At 34.3% G+C, this 17,287-nt stretch overlaps 1 protein-coding gene across 1 annotated transcript in view; it reads right to left on the reverse strand.

The window, feature by feature from the left end:
• Positions 1 to 3,721: 3,721 nt before the first annotated feature.
• ECT2 (epithelial cell transforming 2) overlaps positions 3,722 to 17,287 on the reverse strand; it is a 64,880-nt gene continuing 51,314 nt past the window's right edge. Inside the window, 5 exon segments of the mRNA XM_058556340.1 lie at positions 3,722 to 3,787; positions 5,107 to 5,196; positions 5,198 to 5,371; positions 7,145 to 7,291; positions 8,570 to 8,677. Of these exon segments, the coding sequence (XP_058412323.1) occupies positions 5,152 to 5,196; positions 5,198 to 5,371; positions 7,145 to 7,291; positions 8,570 to 8,677 (474 nt within the window). The 3' untranslated portion in view covers positions 3,722 to 3,787; positions 5,107 to 5,151.

Below are 17,287 nucleotides of genomic sequence, written 5' to 3' on the forward strand. Positions count from 1 at the left end.
ATCTTGGTCTTTAATTCCTTCAGCTCATCATTGGTATCAGTTTGCACTCACCATTCTGGCTTTGATTCCTCTCAATTTCTCATACCTGGTGATTTTCATATTTCCTTTTAACCTCAGTTATACATTAAAATTATTTTTTAGTTATATTTCATAAAGAAATGTTTGATGTTTCTGTTAGAAGGACATCCACTCTGACTGTATTAATTTAGTCATGTTGCCGAAAGTCCTTAGAATTTTATTAAGAACAGTGGCTGAGGGGGCTGGCCCAGTGCTGTAGCAGTTAAGTTTGCATACTCCGCTTTGCATGGTGGCCCGGAGTTCGCAGGTTCAAATCCTGGGCGCGGACCTATGCACCACTCATCAAGCTATGCTGTGGCAGCATCCCATATACAAAATAGAGGAAGATGGGCACAGATGTTAGCTCAGGGCTAATCTTCCTCAGCAAAAAGAGAAAGATTAGCAAAGGATGTTAGTTGAGAGCTGATCTTACTCACCAAAAAAAAAAGAGTGGCAGAGTTTTATTCATTGACCCTTTGGAATCTATTGATATATCATATGCCTTTTCTCCTACAAATTATTGATATACATCATATTGATAAACTTCCTTATATTGAAGCACTCTCGCATTCTTGGAAGAACATTATTTGATGCATTAAAAGCCCTAAAGCAGTTCAAAAGGTTCGTTAGCATTAATGTGGGAGCTATCTAGGAAACTGATCCTCATTCTGGCTCTATAACAGTGCCGAGTTGAGGAATATACTTGAATCAAACTGTTTTAGTCTAAGAAGGCTGAAGTAATGGATGAGAATATATTCAGATTTCTAAGTCATGCACTATATCTTGTAAACATGCTGTATGTCACATGACTGATTCTTTCTTCCTTCAGACAAGAAAACAATGTTCCATTTACCAGGATAATTATGTCAATTCAAACCTAGTATGTTTATTAGTCAGTCCAACGGTCATATATTTGGTTAGGTTGTATTTTCTTAATTGCACTTCTAGATTTAAATGTTGATATTTTATTCAGAATGCTTGCTTCTATATTCATAATTGAAATTAATCAGTACTTTTCTTTCTTACATTATTCTTTTAAAATGTTGGTATAAAGCTAATGTTGGGTCCGGCCCATGGTGCAAGTGGTTAAGTGCACCTGCTCCGCCGTGGCGGCCCAGGGTTTGCCGGTTTGGATCCCGGGCGCACACTGACGCACCGCCTGTCAAGCCATGCTGTGGCGGCGTCCCATATAAAGTGGAGGAACATGGGCACAGATGTTAGCCCAGGGCCAGTCTTCCTCAGCAAAAAGAGGAGGATTGGCAGATGTTAGCTCAGGGCTGATCTTCCTCACACACACACACACACACACACAGACACACACACACACAAACAAACAGCTAATGTTAACCTCATGAAATGAACTGGATAGCCACCAATCTTTTTTAAGTCTGTGAAGTATAATTATTACTATAAATTAAGTAGTCTTTAAATGTTGGAACTTGGCTTTAAAATCATTTGGAATTCGTGTTTTTTTTAATAGTACAGATTTAACTTTCTAATGTGCTATTTATTCGGCCTTTAGAATTGTCTCTCTTCTTGGGTCAAGTTTGGCTATATTTTGCCTAATTTCTCCAGATTTTCAAATCTGCTATGGAGTTAAACATTTTCTTATGTTTTTTTCATATATGGGATTCTTTATTTTTATGGCTCTATATTCAATACATTATGACTAAGTAGGGTATAACCTACAAATACAAGAGTGAATTAACATTAGAAAATATATTAATATAACCCATCAGATTAAAGATCAATAAACATCATTTTCTCAACAGAGAAGTTTGATTATATTTAAATATTCATATATGATAAAGCATATTAACAGATGAATACATGCAAGCTGTCTTCAATCGACAATGGGGATATACCAAAAAATACTAAATATTAGAGCATGTGTAGTTAATGATAAAAACTAGAAGTATTCCCTTTAAAGTCAAAATTAACTACCTGCTATATTTTGCCAGTATCCAATATGTTTCCATCTCCATGCCTTATCTCATATCATTTCCTCTCCCTTGAAATCCCACACTTTTTGAGGGAATCACAGCTCCATCCCCAATAAAATAATAAAAGTTGTGTATTTTCTGCTAGAAAAATGCATACATGCAAATAAACACAAAATTTTATGTAAGCTATCATAGGATTCACTACCACCATTCTGCAAAATAGATTACAGATTAAAAACTTCTATCCTACACATAACCCGTATACATAATGCTCAAAAATATTAATAGAGGAAGGAATAAGCATATAAATATGCAAGCAAATACACAACAGAGCAGAAGTGGATGCAGGCATTCACACTGGCCTATGAAAATCTGTCTAAAAAGTGTTTACAACACGAAACATAAAATATACTTGGGTTTTAAGTATTTATTTACAAAGTTCTTACTAATACAACTGCTTTTAAAATATAGCAATAAAGGGTCATTTACTATTTAAGAGTGGCAAATACGTGGCACAGAAAAAAATCTAGGTAGTCAAACTATTAAGGCAGACAATTGGAAATCGTTAAATGACAATTAAAAGTTTGCAGTACTCCCTAAACAAGTAGGAAATAAAAATGCATTTATTCATAGGAATTTGATTCTTTTATATCACTGACCCTTAAAAAAAAAAACATTGTGAAAAATAACATCAGGGCTTGAAAAATATTTTACAACTGCAAAAAAATGCATTTTAATTTTACATTTAATTATGAGACCACCATAAAAAATTGACCATACACATACCTATGTATTTTACAGCAGGTTAGTATAACTGACGCCAACTTTAGAGTTATTTCATAAAGAGTATAAACAATCTATAAAGAGTATAAACAATCTATACCACAATTTCCCCATGGTCTTATCCTTCAAAATAAAATTCCATACACTATCAAACTCAATTAAGATTTGCTAATGGCTAAAATCACCATAAATATATTGTCTCTGAAACAGCTACAAGTATACACCAATATCATGTTTGTGCAAAATATACATTATTTTTTAATCTTTCTGTCCTTATTTCAATTCGCAGAAGTATTTTGAAACAATCTCCTTTAAATGTTATTCTTGTTAATATGGGCAAATCTTTTTAAATCCACACCCTAGATCTTGAAAACTTCTGAGAATAAAATAAACTGCAAACGGAGCAGTTAAATAACTACTTCAAACGGCACATGTGAAACAAGGCTCCACCATTTAATTGGAAATCTATGCAGGTTTTTAGCTAGTAAGTACTGTGATATCACTTAATTTCTGCACAAACTGAGATACACAAATACGTATTTCCAAAAATTCATTCATGGATATTATACAAAGAGATTCACAGCAGTATTTGGCATCCACCAATAAAATTTATTTACTGTATCAGGTTGCAAAGCTACTGATATCATGAATAACTTAAATTATTGGTCTTCAAATGAAGGATTGAGCAGAGAGAAAAATTACATCAAAATCAGTATAATTTTTTACATGAATTAACTCAGAAAATGTAACAGGTTAACCTTACTCTTTCAAGAAGAAAATCAAAAGGCATAGCTTAGTGTTATTATCTTCTTTCCAGCTTTCACCAAGTGCTAATGATAAGTACCATTTAAGTCAGTTTCTTATTTCCGTATGAGGTGTTTATAAGTTTCTATAAATTTAGATTTTTTGCAGCTTCATATCAAATGAGTTGTAGATCTACTTAAAGTATGACTTCTCCTTTCAAAAAAGGAAGGAAGGCTGACAAGGGAGGGAGATGGGATACCCTGTAAAGATAAGCCAAATATTTTAGATTTTAGATTTTTCTTTCAAAAAATTATAACATACAGTTCAGCATCATGCATATCATTTTTACATTTTACAAATTACCATAGCAATGAATTAAAAGACATCTGAAAATTCAGTTAAACTCTTTAAATAAATACAATAATTTAAAATTAGGAGAGGGGATAGGGAGAAAACAATTAAAAGTATTTTAGCATTCTGAAAACAAAAAAACAAATGGATAGACCAGTTAACTATATATTAACTCAATTGGAATAGATATTGGCTTACTGCTAGTAATGGTACTTAACTTCAGTGAGTTATTAATTCAGTGTTTTAAGTTATAAAAAAAATTATAAATTAGTTAACAAGTTTTTGAGGTAAAAAAACAAACCCTAGTGGTTTCTTCTTAACTTAATCATAAAGCAGAATGAAGAGAAGTAAAATTATTTCATGGGAAAAAATTTTCTAAAATTAAAACTCATACACTCCTAAAGTTTTTGTATTATGTATGCAACCCATATGTAAGTGTACGTTTGTGTGTGTATGTATAATTTTGCTCCAAACAAAAATTGAGCAAAACAGCAGCACTTCTGATAACTGAGATATTAAGTTACTCAGCTATCTAAACTTATTTTTTCAGGGTTCAAAGTTAAATACTATCAGAATTTTTAACAATAACAAAGAAACATGCCCAAGAATACCAAAAACCCAAGAGTGAGTGTAAATCAAAATGAATTATAAAGAAAATTACTGTTTTATTTTAACATACATAAATGGCTAACTGTAACTAAACTTAGAGCCAACAAGGTAGCTGGCTATTAAGTTCTCATCAACAAGGTAGCAAAATGAAGTGTTTAAAGAGCTGAGTTGGTAAAGTATCACCATTCAAGCGATAACAAAGCAACGATTTAAGTAGATAGTATAAAAGTTTACATCTTCCTCAGTTGAAACTTTTATGATTTGCCATACTAAAGGCATAAATTTATTTAAATGCCATAAATCTAAGATTAAGAATCAGATTTAGAATATAAATCCACTTTACATGACAATTATTACTATTCTTTAAAATGATGGTTTTCATAAATAAGAAATTTTCTAAAAAGATTGGTTTTTTCTGGACGTAAGAGTAAATTACCTTGCAAAAATATTTTCATGTGCCAATATGCAAAGAAACTCTATTAAGCCTAAGTTGCTGTGAATTCAAAGCAGTTATAAAGTTGTGAATTCAAAAGTCCCCATCCACCTAATAAGTGATTCAGTTTAGAAAGAATACTTTCTTTTTTAACAATTACAAATTTCAAATAGCTAATAAGCTCACATTAAACTTCACGAGGCTTGTTTCCATTACTGGTTGGCATATCTCCTAATTCTTCACAAATGTCAAAGATGACTTGGATAGAACTTTTTTGGAAATTTGGAAAAGTATTTTCTTCTAGTATCTCTGAAAAACTAGCTCGTGAGGCAGAATGACGTATAGATCGAAACCAGGAATTCTGAGAGCGCCCACCAGTAGAGTTTGAGCGCTGAACAAAAAGAAGCTTAGCAAATCCAATTACATTGCTTGTGGAAACAGAATGGGTAATCTGTTAGAACAGAAACAAGCAATTGAGAAGAGGACATAAATGTCCCAAAGATATTTTAGATACTTATTTATATTTTATTTACATAAAAATGACAAAACCATAAATACCATAAATTAATTTTCTAAAATTTTTCTATAAAATCCAATTACTTTCATATGAAAAGCAATAATGTTTATTATAGTTACTATAGATGCAAGAAATAAAGAAGGGATAGTACTTTGGCCTTCAGAAAGCTTAAAATCTGATTTTAATAAATGCATGCTTACTGTATTTTGTCTATTTTAACACATTTTTCATTGATCAAATTTCTTTGCATATATTTATATTATCAACTAAGTACAACTTCTCTCCCACTGGAAGTTTAACCTTGATCAAAAATACGTATAGGGGCAGGCCCAGTGGCGCAAGCGGTTAAGTGCGCGCGCTCTGCTGCGCCAGCCCAGGGTTCACTGGTTCGGATCCCGGGCCTGCACCGATGTACCACTTGTCAAGCCATGCTGTGGTGGCATCCCATATAAAGTGGAGGAAGATGGGCATGGATGTTAGCCCAGGGCAGTCTTCCCCAGCAAAAAAAGAGGAGGATTGGCAGATGTTAGCTCAGGGCCGATCTTCCTCACACACACACACAAAAAAATGTATAAACATACTCATAGATTTAGCTGTAACTCTTTAATGTATTAACTAAAGACTTAACTTGTAAAAAAATAAGTTATTGAGCATTAAGTGCCTTGCTATATCAATTTTATATAATAAACGGCAACCACTTATAAAACACTAGAGCACTCACTGTGTGCCAGGTACTGTTCGAAGTGCTTTGCACATATTAATTTATTTAATCCTTACAACTACTACTTTAGATTCATTTTAAAGACAGTGAAATTGAAATAGATCTTTAACAACTTGCCAAAAGTCATATAGCTAGTAAATAAGCAGAGCCGGGATTTGAACATGTAAGTTCCAGAGTTCATGCTCTTAACTACTCAAACTGCCTCTCAGTATATAATCGCATCATACGCATGTGCGTGTGTGTTGTATGTATTCAGTCCTTACAATAACACTATAGGGTAATATAATACAGGATTATATACTATTAACCTCTTTTCTCTCATCTACAAAAATGGGGATAAGAGAATAAGAAACTTGCTGAAGGACACATAACTAAGAAGTGACAGTGACTTGCTTTTCTTAACCTTAGTAGGTTAGGTTAATAACTTTACAAAGAACAGATACATCACTCATATACTCAGTGACAGAAGTAAATGTTAGAAATGTGCTTAATATTAATTAAATGTCTAATAATGACAATGACACTATTGGGAATTTGTTCAGGAAACATTTAAAAATATACACATGAACCCATATCATCCTTTGACGTTCATAGCTTCAGAGATTATATTCTACTCATCACAGAAATAGTAAAAGGAATAAGACCTAGTTTCTGCTACATTGTTGGAGCCAATCTGTATAAACAGAACCATCACTATTTATGTTAGTAAAGAGATAGGCCAGATTGAAACATGTTTCTTTTCTTAGTGATTTTAGAACATACCTTAATCCCTTCATATCAAATAAACTACACATTAAGTACATCTCTAGTTCATTAAGCGAGGTTATCTCAGTTATCTTTAGCCAATTAAGAGGTTAGAAGTTTAGAGATATATATTAAAAGAAGACAGAGATATTAAGATTTCCATTTTTAAAAAGTTAACAAATCGCACACCAACTCCATAAGTGTGAGTAAATCATTTAGCCCATTAAATCAAAGTCACTTACTGCTAATGATGATGTGCTAGACAGACGACTCATTACATGCTTGTCACTGCTGGGAGGACTTCTTCCCTCCACTGAGCTTTGAGACGCCATAAGGGCCCTGCGTAGAGCTCTTTTTGGAGTTTTGGAGAAAGAGAATGCTCTTGTAACCTAGAGTTCAAGAGTTATAATTAATTAAGCCTAGACAAATTTAATATAACTGATAAGAATGACTATGCATAAACAAAGCCAAATACACATCAACAGCTTTCTACAAATAGCATATGGCAGAATTAGAACCTCTTTGGACAAAGCAGTGAGAAAATGTAGTACATTGTAGACTATGCCATTTTGCACTCATAGAGCATTACAGTCCAATGGGAGAAAGAAAGCGGGAGGAAAAACCCGGCCTGGGAGAGAAGAAACCTGGGTTTTTGTCTGACCCAGCTAAAATTCAGTTGTGAGATCTTTAATCCAAAGCCACTTGAACCTTAATTTCTTTACTGAAAAAGTGAAGGAGTTCATTTGAATCATCATTTAACATGTTTATCCACTATATATCATAACATGTTAAATGCTGGGAGATACAAAGATGATTAAATAAAGCACAACGCCTCCCCTCAAAGGCAAAGAAAAGAAACAAAAAACTTATAAATCTAGCAGTAGACTATGGCTGTAAATTTCACCTAGAATTATGAAAATTTCAGTTCTACTTTTGAAAAGCCCCATTACCAACATTCTTACATAGTCCTCAACAACTCTGATAAGGTAAGTAGGAAAGTTATCTCCATCAGAAGACTGAAACATACTTATGGTCAGGAATAGATCCCAGGTCTCCTGACTCTGTCACACGCTCTTTGCTGAAAAATATCTGAGGCAATATTTAAGATGAATGCACATATATCTATATCTAAAACACCATCAGTACATTTCTACTCAAGTATATAGCTCATAGAAGTATCACTCTAACAAGAATGAGAGAGATAAGTTGTTATAATCACTGTGGCAAAGAATCTACTGAACTAAAACTATTATCTCTGTGGACTATTCCCTAGAACCAAAAAACAGTTTTGTTTTATAGACTATCTCTACATTGGTGTCTATGGCAATATTATTTTTAATATACTCTGACAAATACATTTTGTAGCTATGTTAAATAATAATTTCAGCAAGACTTACCTTTTTTTCTTTGCTAGGAAAGATTTGCTCTGAGCTAACATCTGTTGCTAATCTTCCTCTCTCTTCTTTTTTTCCCCCTCCACAAAGCCCTAGTACATAGTTCTATATTCTAGCTATAGCTCCCCTAGTTCTTCTATATGAGCCGCCACCACAGCACGGCTGCTGACAGACGAGTGGTGTGGTTCCACGCCCAGGAACTGAACCCAGGCCACCGAAGCAGAGTGTACAGAACTTTAACCACGAGGCCATCAGGGCTGGCTCAAGACTCACCTTTTTTGAAGTCTTTTTTATTGCTCTAGATGCTCTACTCAATGTACTGTCCATATCTTTTGTATTTACTTCAAAGGATTCTGGATCAGCAGTGTAAATAAGGTTCTCCTGTTGAAAAATAACACTTTTTAATTGTTTTAAATAAATAAAAAATAAAAATACACAACTGTTTCTAAAATCAAACCTTTAAGCACTCATATATGGAAGTATATATAAATCAATCTACTCAAGATTTTTGATGTGCTTGACATAATTTCTACTCTGAAATGTACTAATTTAAGGATAGTGGAAAATAAGCATTAAGTAAACGAAAAATTCACTTCAAGGACCATGAACACCAAAGCAATTGGATAAAGAACTCAGTATAAAATCTTACTAACAAGCCTAAAACTAACAAGTTAGAAATTTAGTAGACATTTGGGCCGGCCCTGTGGCTTAGCGGTTAAGTGCGCGCACTCCGCTGCTGGTGGCCCAGGTTCGGATCCTGGGCGTGCACCAACGCACTGCTTCTCCGGCCATGCTGAGGCCGCGTCCCACATAGAGCAACTAGAAGGATGTGCAGCTATGACATACATCTATCTATTAGGGCTTTGGGGGAAAAATAAATAAATAAAATTAAAAAAAAAAAAAAATTTTAGCAGACATAGTGTTTAAGTATAAAAACTGCTCCAAAACAGTATCACAAACTTTCCTTAAGATAATCTCAAATTAAAATAGACTTTCTCCCATTTTTCCCTTTCTTCTTCAATTAACATCTAGATGAATTCTAAATCAGAGGTTCTAAATCTGTGATCAAGAGCTCCCAGAAGTGGCAATGGATAGAAATCAGGAGGTATGCAACCTCCATGAAATTATGTGCAAAATTCTGTGTGTACATAGTACAAAGGAAACTTTCTCTGATGACGGGGTTCATAGCTTATACCACATTCTGGAAGGAGTCCAAGATTTCATATAGGCCAAGAACCACTAACCAAATTAATTTTAAATGAGACAACTAATCTCAAGTAATTAAAAATATTACTTGCTCAAATTACGTTTGGGCTTTCAGAAGAAAGCAAGTTAGACAAAATGTTTTTGCAAATTCCCATAGCCAATTTTCACTTTAAATTTACAAAGCTAGGCCATTAATTGGCAAGTTGCCTCACTACTCTAGCACTATAAGACCATCTTCCAGCAAGATCATTCTGTAGCTAGAGAGAATTTTATACAACACTGTAAACGTTGGTTTTTCTGAAAATTCTCTCATCTGTAAGATGTAGAAAATACCTGGTATATATAACCACAGTAATCATAAGGCTAAAAATACATGCTATTTGAAATGAAATGTTAAACGCCTTTACAAACACAAGGTGTTAAATATTATACTCTACAATTTTAAATGCTTGCTTTGGCTCTTCACCATTGTCGTCCACATAGATAGCCTTGGTTTTGCTAAAGCTTCTCTGATTTCATCAGGAACAACTAAATCCACTCTGACTGCTCCAGACCCTCTCTTTCCACTTGATCCATTTGCCAAATGACTTATAGTTGCTAATCTAATCCCAAGCAGGTAACAGTACTTGTAATCATCAGTATCTTTTAAAAATAATGTTACAATTTTTTTCTGAGTTTTAAAACAAATCATATCCACTATAAAAAATTTGGAAGAAAAATTTAAAATAAAATCACCCACTACTCTACCAACCATCTACTATTTACATTTTGGTATATTTCTTTCAGATATTTTTCTACATGCATAAAATGTTTCATTTTAAAAAAACGGGAGTCATACTATCCAGTTTTGGATCTCGTGTTTTTCAATTAGCTGTATACTATGGGTATTTCTTTCATGTCATTAAATACTCAAAGGAATTACTCTTAATAAACAGCTGATAAGAGTCTTTTCTGATTATACTAGAATTTTATCATTATACTATTTTTGAACACTTAAAAAGAGCTTCCACTTTCTTGTTGTTAAGAAAAACTATTGAGGCTGGCCCAGTGGCGCAGTGGTTAAGTGCATGCGCTCCGCTTTGGCAGCCCAGGGCTCCCAGGTTCAGATCCCGGGCACACACTCGACACACCGCTGTCAAGCCATGCGGTGGCAGCATCCCATATAAAGTAGAGGAAGATGGGCATGGATGTCAGCCCAGGGCCAATCTCCCTCAGCAAAAAAGAGGAGGACTGGCATTGGATGTTAGCTCAGGGCTGATCTTCCTCACCAAAAAAAAAAGAGAAGAAAAGAAATAAACTATTACAACAGCATTAAAAAGAATAAAGTAATACTTAGGAATAAACTTAACCAAGGAGATGAAAGGTTTATACACCGTAGACTACAAAATATTGTTGCTGAAAGAAATTAAACAAGACACAAATAAACAGAAAAACATCCTTTGTTCATGAAATGAAAGATTTAATATTGTTAAGATGTCTATAACCCAAAGCAATCTACAGAGTCAATGAAATCCCTACCAAACGGCAATGATTTTTCTCTCAGAAAAAGAAAAATTCATTCTAAAATTTATATGGAATCTCAAGGGACCCCAAATAGCCAAAACAAGCTTGAAAAAGAAGAACAAAGTTGGAAGTCTTAAACTTCCTGGTTTCAAAACTTACTACAAAGCTACCGTAATCAAAACAATATGGTACTGGCATAAAGGAATGGAATGGAATAGAATAGAAAGCCTTGAAATAAACCCTCACATAATATGGTCAAATGATTTGACAAGGGCGTCAAGACTATTCAATAGGAAAAGGACAGTCTTTTCAACAGTATGGAAAAACTAGATATTCATAAGCAAAAGAATGAAGTTGGGGGGCTAGCCCGGTGGCACAAGCGGTTAAATGTGTGTGCTCCGCTGCAGCGGCCCGGGGTTCGCCGGTTCGGATCCCGGGCGCGCAGCAACACACCGCTTGGCAGGCCATGCTATTTCAGCATCCCATATAAAGTGGAGGAAGATGGGCATGGATGTTAGCCCAGGGCCAGTCTTCCCAGCAAAAAAAGGAAGAGGAGGGGCCGGCCCGGTGGCGCAGGCGGTTAAGTGCGCGCGCTCCGCTGCGGCGGCCCGGGGTTCGCTGGTTCGGATCCTGGGCGCGCACCGACGCACTGCTTGGTAAGCCATGCTGTGGCGGCGTCCCATATAAAGTGGAGGAAGATAGGCACCGATGTTAGCCCAGGGCCGTCTTCCTCAGCAAAAAAAAAAGGAGGAGGATTGGCGGATGTTAGCTCAGGGCTGATCTCCTCACAAAAAAAAAAAAAAAAAAAAAAAAAAAAAAAAAAAAAAAAAGGAAGAGGATTGGCAGATGTTAGCACAGGGCTGATCTCCTCACCAAAAAAAAAAAAAAAAAAGAATGAAGTTGGACCTTACTTTACACTATATACAAAAATTAACTCAAAATGGATCAAAGATCTAAACACAAGAGGTAAAACTCTTAAAAGAAAACATAGGGCAAAAGCTTCAAGACATTGGATTTAGCAGTGATTTCTTGGATATGACATCAAAGGCAAAGGCAACGAAAGAAAAACAGATAAATTCAACTTCATGAAAAGTAAAAAAACTTGTCCAAAAGACATTATCAAAAGAGTAAGAAGGCAACCCACAGAATGGGAGAAAATGTTTGCAAATCACATATCTGATAAGGGATTAATAGGCAGAATATATAGAGAATTCCTAAAAACTCAACAACCAAAAAATAAACAACCAGATTCAACATTCACTACCTAAATTTTCTTGTGAGTTTTTGAAATGGTTTCATTTTTTCCTTTTTAAATCTATAACTTTTGTGAATATAAGGTTAGGATACACACCTAATTTTCTCTAAGTACTTAATCAACTATCTTAGCACCATGTGTTAACAATCTTATTCAATTATTATAGTTCTACATTTATCATACAATCAAGTCTTATCTCAAGGCTATTTATCCTTTCCATTGATCTACCTATAAATTTGTGAATCAGTGTAATAGTGTTCTGATCATTGTAACTTTAAAAATACAACTTAATAGCTCATAAAGGAAGTACTGTTTTCTAAATTTTCTTATTGTTGCTTTTTCTTTAGAATCATTCTGTCAAACTCCAGAAATTCCCTATAGGATTTTATAAGAACTGCAAAGAATTTACATCTTCATGGCTAGTCAGCATTCTCATTCAGGAACACCGTAAGTCTCTCCATAAAGTGTTGTAGTTTTCTTAAAATAAGTTTCATTTGCTCCTTATAAGGCTATTCCTAAATTTATGCTAAAATTTCCTGGCCTAGCCCCGGTGGCCTAGTGGTTAAGTTCGGCGCAATCTGCTTTGGTGACCCAGGTTCGGTTCCCGGGTGCAGACCTACACCACTTGTCTGTAGTGGCAGTGGCGGTGGCTCACATACAAAAAGAGGAAGATTGGCAACAGATGTTAGCTCAGGACGAATCTTCCTCAGCAAAAAATAAAAATTATAATAAAAATTTAAAAAATAATAAAATTTCCTAAACGTATACCAAATTTTATTGGAAAGGGGGGGTTTTCACTTCCTATACTTTCTAGTTGGCTACTGCTAGCATAGAGGAAAACTATTGATATGTATTTATATTTTATTTAGCTACTCAACTAAACTGTTATAAATAAGTTCTAATAGTTTTCAATTGGTTCCTGTCAATTATCTAGACAATCATTTGCAAAATAACTCTGAATAGTTAATGTCTCTTGCCAATCCATGAGAAACAAAGCAGTCAGGATTCAAGTTCTGCCTATCTCTGAGTGTCTCTGCATCCCCATTCACATACACCTGCAAGATTTTGCACTATTAAGATTTCCTACATCTCACAGGAGAGGGATCACATTTCCTACACTGCTGTACATATGGCACCATAAACTAAGCACAGCTGTAACTTTAATCTTATGAACTTAATTTTGTTTTCATTTCATTTCATTTTCAATTTTAATTTCATTTCAATTTCAATTTTTCATCCAATCAACAAATATATATTGAAAATCTACTATTTGATAGAAGTTTTTTATATTCCTAGATATAGAGGCAAATTCAAAAAAAGGATGTTTTGATGCTGAAATATGTTCTCATTATTTATGTTTTGTTTCTAAACTACAAAGTAATTTATCAATGCTCATTCTGAATTAGTCAACTTATGACATCTTTTAAAAACTAAAAGCTGAAAAACAATAGAATTAGGTGGAAAACAATTAGAAACAATAAAAGAATTAATTTAATACAAGTGATGGGTTACAAAATTAACATGCATATATCAAAGATTCACCTATATACAAAACTAGAAAACAACTTAAACAGCTAAAATATCTCATTTATGATACTCTTATAAAGAGAAAATTACCTACGAATAAATCTAATTAACAATGCATGTTTACACTTATATTTCCTTTGTGTGTGTGTGTGTGCGTGTGTGTGAGGAAGATCAGCCCTGAGCTAACATCTGCTAACCTCCTCTTTTTGCTGAGGAAGACTGGCCCTGGGCTAACATCCATGCCCATCTTCCTCCACTTTATATGGGACGCTGCCACAGCATGGCTTGACAAGCTGTGCATTGGTGTGTGCCCAGAATCCGAATCAGCGAATCCCGGGCCACCACAGCAGAGCGCGCCCACTTAACTGCTTGTCCCACCGGGCTGGCCCCTACACTTACATTTCTGGGAGATACCTAGGAAAGTATCAAAAGTTGCACTGCTGAGGGGCCAGCACAGTGGCATAGTGGTTAGGTTCACACACTCCGCTTCAGCGGCCTGGGGTTCATGGGTTCAGATCCTTGGCGCAGACCTACACATCGCTCATGAAGCCATGCTGTGGCAGTGTCCCACATACAAAATAGAGGAGGACTGGCACAGATGTTAGCTCAGGGACAATCTTCCCCAAGCAAAAAGAGGAAGTTGGGCAATAGATGTTAGCTCAGGGCCAACCTTCCTCACCAAAAAGAAAGTTGCACTGTTGAAAAAAAGACTTGTGGGAAAGGTACAAATATTTTACTACAGTATACTTTTATCTATTTGATTTTTTTCTTAGGTACAAATACTATTTTTCAATTTAAATTAGAGTAAAAATCATAGCATGAATATAAAACTAAATATTGGTAACTTTACCCCTTGAATAAAATATTTGACTGCAAAATGTATTAATGTATATATAATGAAACTAAATGCCAAGTGTTTCATTTTGGTGAAATGCTTTTTTTATAATGAAGGCCTCTGAAATTTAAATCCTTAAGCAGCTGCTAATATAGAAACGAGATTCTCAGTCCTTCCTATTGCTATCTTAACTATTACTAATAAGCTTATAATAACCACTCATGAACTGAGAAGGAAGCAGATGGCTTCATGTTTTCTCTCAACAAAAAAGTAAATTACTTCTGATTTGGTGAGGGGAGATAGATTTGAGGTCTTTTACATTTCTAGAAGGATCTGGGTTCAGCATGACTGAAAGAGTAAACATCTAGGTAGCTCACTAGTCACTGAGAATACAGCTGTTTGCTAAGATGTAAAGATGAAGTACTTTCTTTAGTTCTCTCTGCGCAGAGGAAGGTAGATAGGGCAAATCATAGGCAAAGTGCAAAGGAGGGGAAACTTATCTTCAGTATTCCTAGGCTTTTTTCTACTATTTTTTTCTCATTAATAGTTCCCAATCTCTCTTCCAAAAAAACCTCACTGCTTTCTAATCTATTCCTCTAAATTTCTAAAATAAAAGTGAAATCTATACCATAACCAAAACTCATTTTCAATAACAAACTAATATAATTTTTAAAACATTTTATGACTTATTCAAACTATCTTGAGCATTAAAGAAGCTTGGGAGAGGAAGGAGTTCTTCAGTTGGCCCCAAATTCACATATACCTAAGAGTAGTTCTAAAGACAGATCAGCTGAGTTTAAGATTAGAAAGTAGTAATCAATTTCTCCCATTGAGATATAATATTAATTTCAGGGCAAACTGAGCCTCAGCTACAGATTTTAGAGGCCTATTCATAGGTGTTAATTCACAGGAAATTTTCCAGCATTTCTGACATCTTAAGCCAATGAACCCAGCTACATGCGAGTTATTGGACCCTTCTTTCCGTAAGTTCTCCTCTCCCGCTAGTCCTCAAATTCACAGATACAAAAGGGAAAATATCTAGCATCATTGTGTCCCCTCCCTTAGCCTGTGCCTCAGTGATTTCCTCAAACTCTGAAATCATGTTTATAGCTTAGAGCTTCTGATTTGGTCAAATTAAAGTAGTACCAATAACAGACATTTATATTAACAACTTACTACATATGGCTAATAACCAGGAGTAATTATAATTTTAAATATAAATCATATTAACTCCATTAGAAATATTATTGGCTCAGAAGCACAAACTCTTCTAATATATGTTCTATCTTCAGTCTATTCCTTATATAGTTAGAAATCCCAATTAAACAAGTTTAAAAACTAAGAATGAATATTACTACTCATAAATAGCCAGCGGTGATTTGACCAAGATGTAGGCCAAGTTTGATTCTTAAAAGAAATATAAAGAATTAGTGGTAAAAGTACTTAATTGTAGCCTAAGGAATTTAATTTTCAAGTTACTTCTTTTAAACTATTTGAAGTGGGGGGAAGGTAGTGGTAACATTGCTTAAATTCATTTGTTAATAAAATTATACTTTTGATATTAGAGGTTAGAAATCTATAATGGCTTCAGCAAAGCTACCATCTGACTTCAGGCAATAAATGAACCTTTACAGTATGGACTATGTAATTAAAGGTTACAGGTTGGCAAGAGACTAAAAATACATACCTAAGTATTCTGAGAGAGAAAATTTTCAACAGATTAAAACTTTAATCTTTAAATTCTCCAGTAACAAAATTTGGGATATATCCATGGGGAGAAAAACTACTAAAGGGGTTTAACCAAGAACAAAGATACTTGGATTCTAATGTTAGCTTTATGCTCTTGGCCTTAGTTTCACAAGTAAAAGAACGACATTAGATTAAGTTTCTTTCAGCCTGAAAATTTTAATTTTTAAGTCATTTACAAATGGGCATGACAAACGAAATAGTGTAAAATAAAGTAGTTGTACTTATTTTACTCTTAATTAAGTAACCTCCAATTATTTAGGGCACCAAAAAACATACAACAGGAGGAGAAAAACTACTGTCAAAGAAATCAGAGATTTTTTTATATCTTTTACATCTTTTGTGAAGATATATTTTTAGAAATACATTCTCTTCAACATGGCAATGTTCTCAAATGATGAGACACTGATTCAGGGCTTTTTAGAATTTTACCATGTGTAATATTTTAAATGTGGGAAAGAGATCGACTGAAGTCACTGAATATATGAATTTACAAACATATTTCTTAGAAACAAAATTTGACAACATGAAAGAATTTTGTGGTTTAAGACAGTAAATCAAGATATGGTTAAATGTTTGCTGCCATCTTGTGGCTAATTTTACTCTAAGAAATCTTTTCCTTAGCTGTTTATATTTCAGTTCTAAGATTATTAGCTATCTTGTGGCTAGTTATTCAATAGATTGCATTTTAAGGAAATTTTTCTATTAATTGTTTACGCTTCCATATATAAAGCCATGCTTCCATGGCTATAAATTTGGAAAGGAGTGCATAAGCCATCTAGTCTGACATCATGATAAATGCAGGAGTATGAACTAGAACCATGAAAAACAATTCTTCCTTATAATGAGCATTTTTGTAAGCTTTAAAACAAAAGCTATCTCCATCATTTTTGTAGCAAGCATTCTGTTCTATGTTCTA

Source organism: Diceros bicornis, chromosome 15 (assembly GCF_020826845.1).
Source record: "Diceros bicornis minor isolate mBicDic1 chromosome 15, mDicBic1.mat.cur, whole genome shotgun sequence".
Taxonomy (NCBI): Eukaryota; Metazoa; Chordata; class Mammalia; order Perissodactyla; family Rhinocerotidae; genus Diceros; species Diceros bicornis.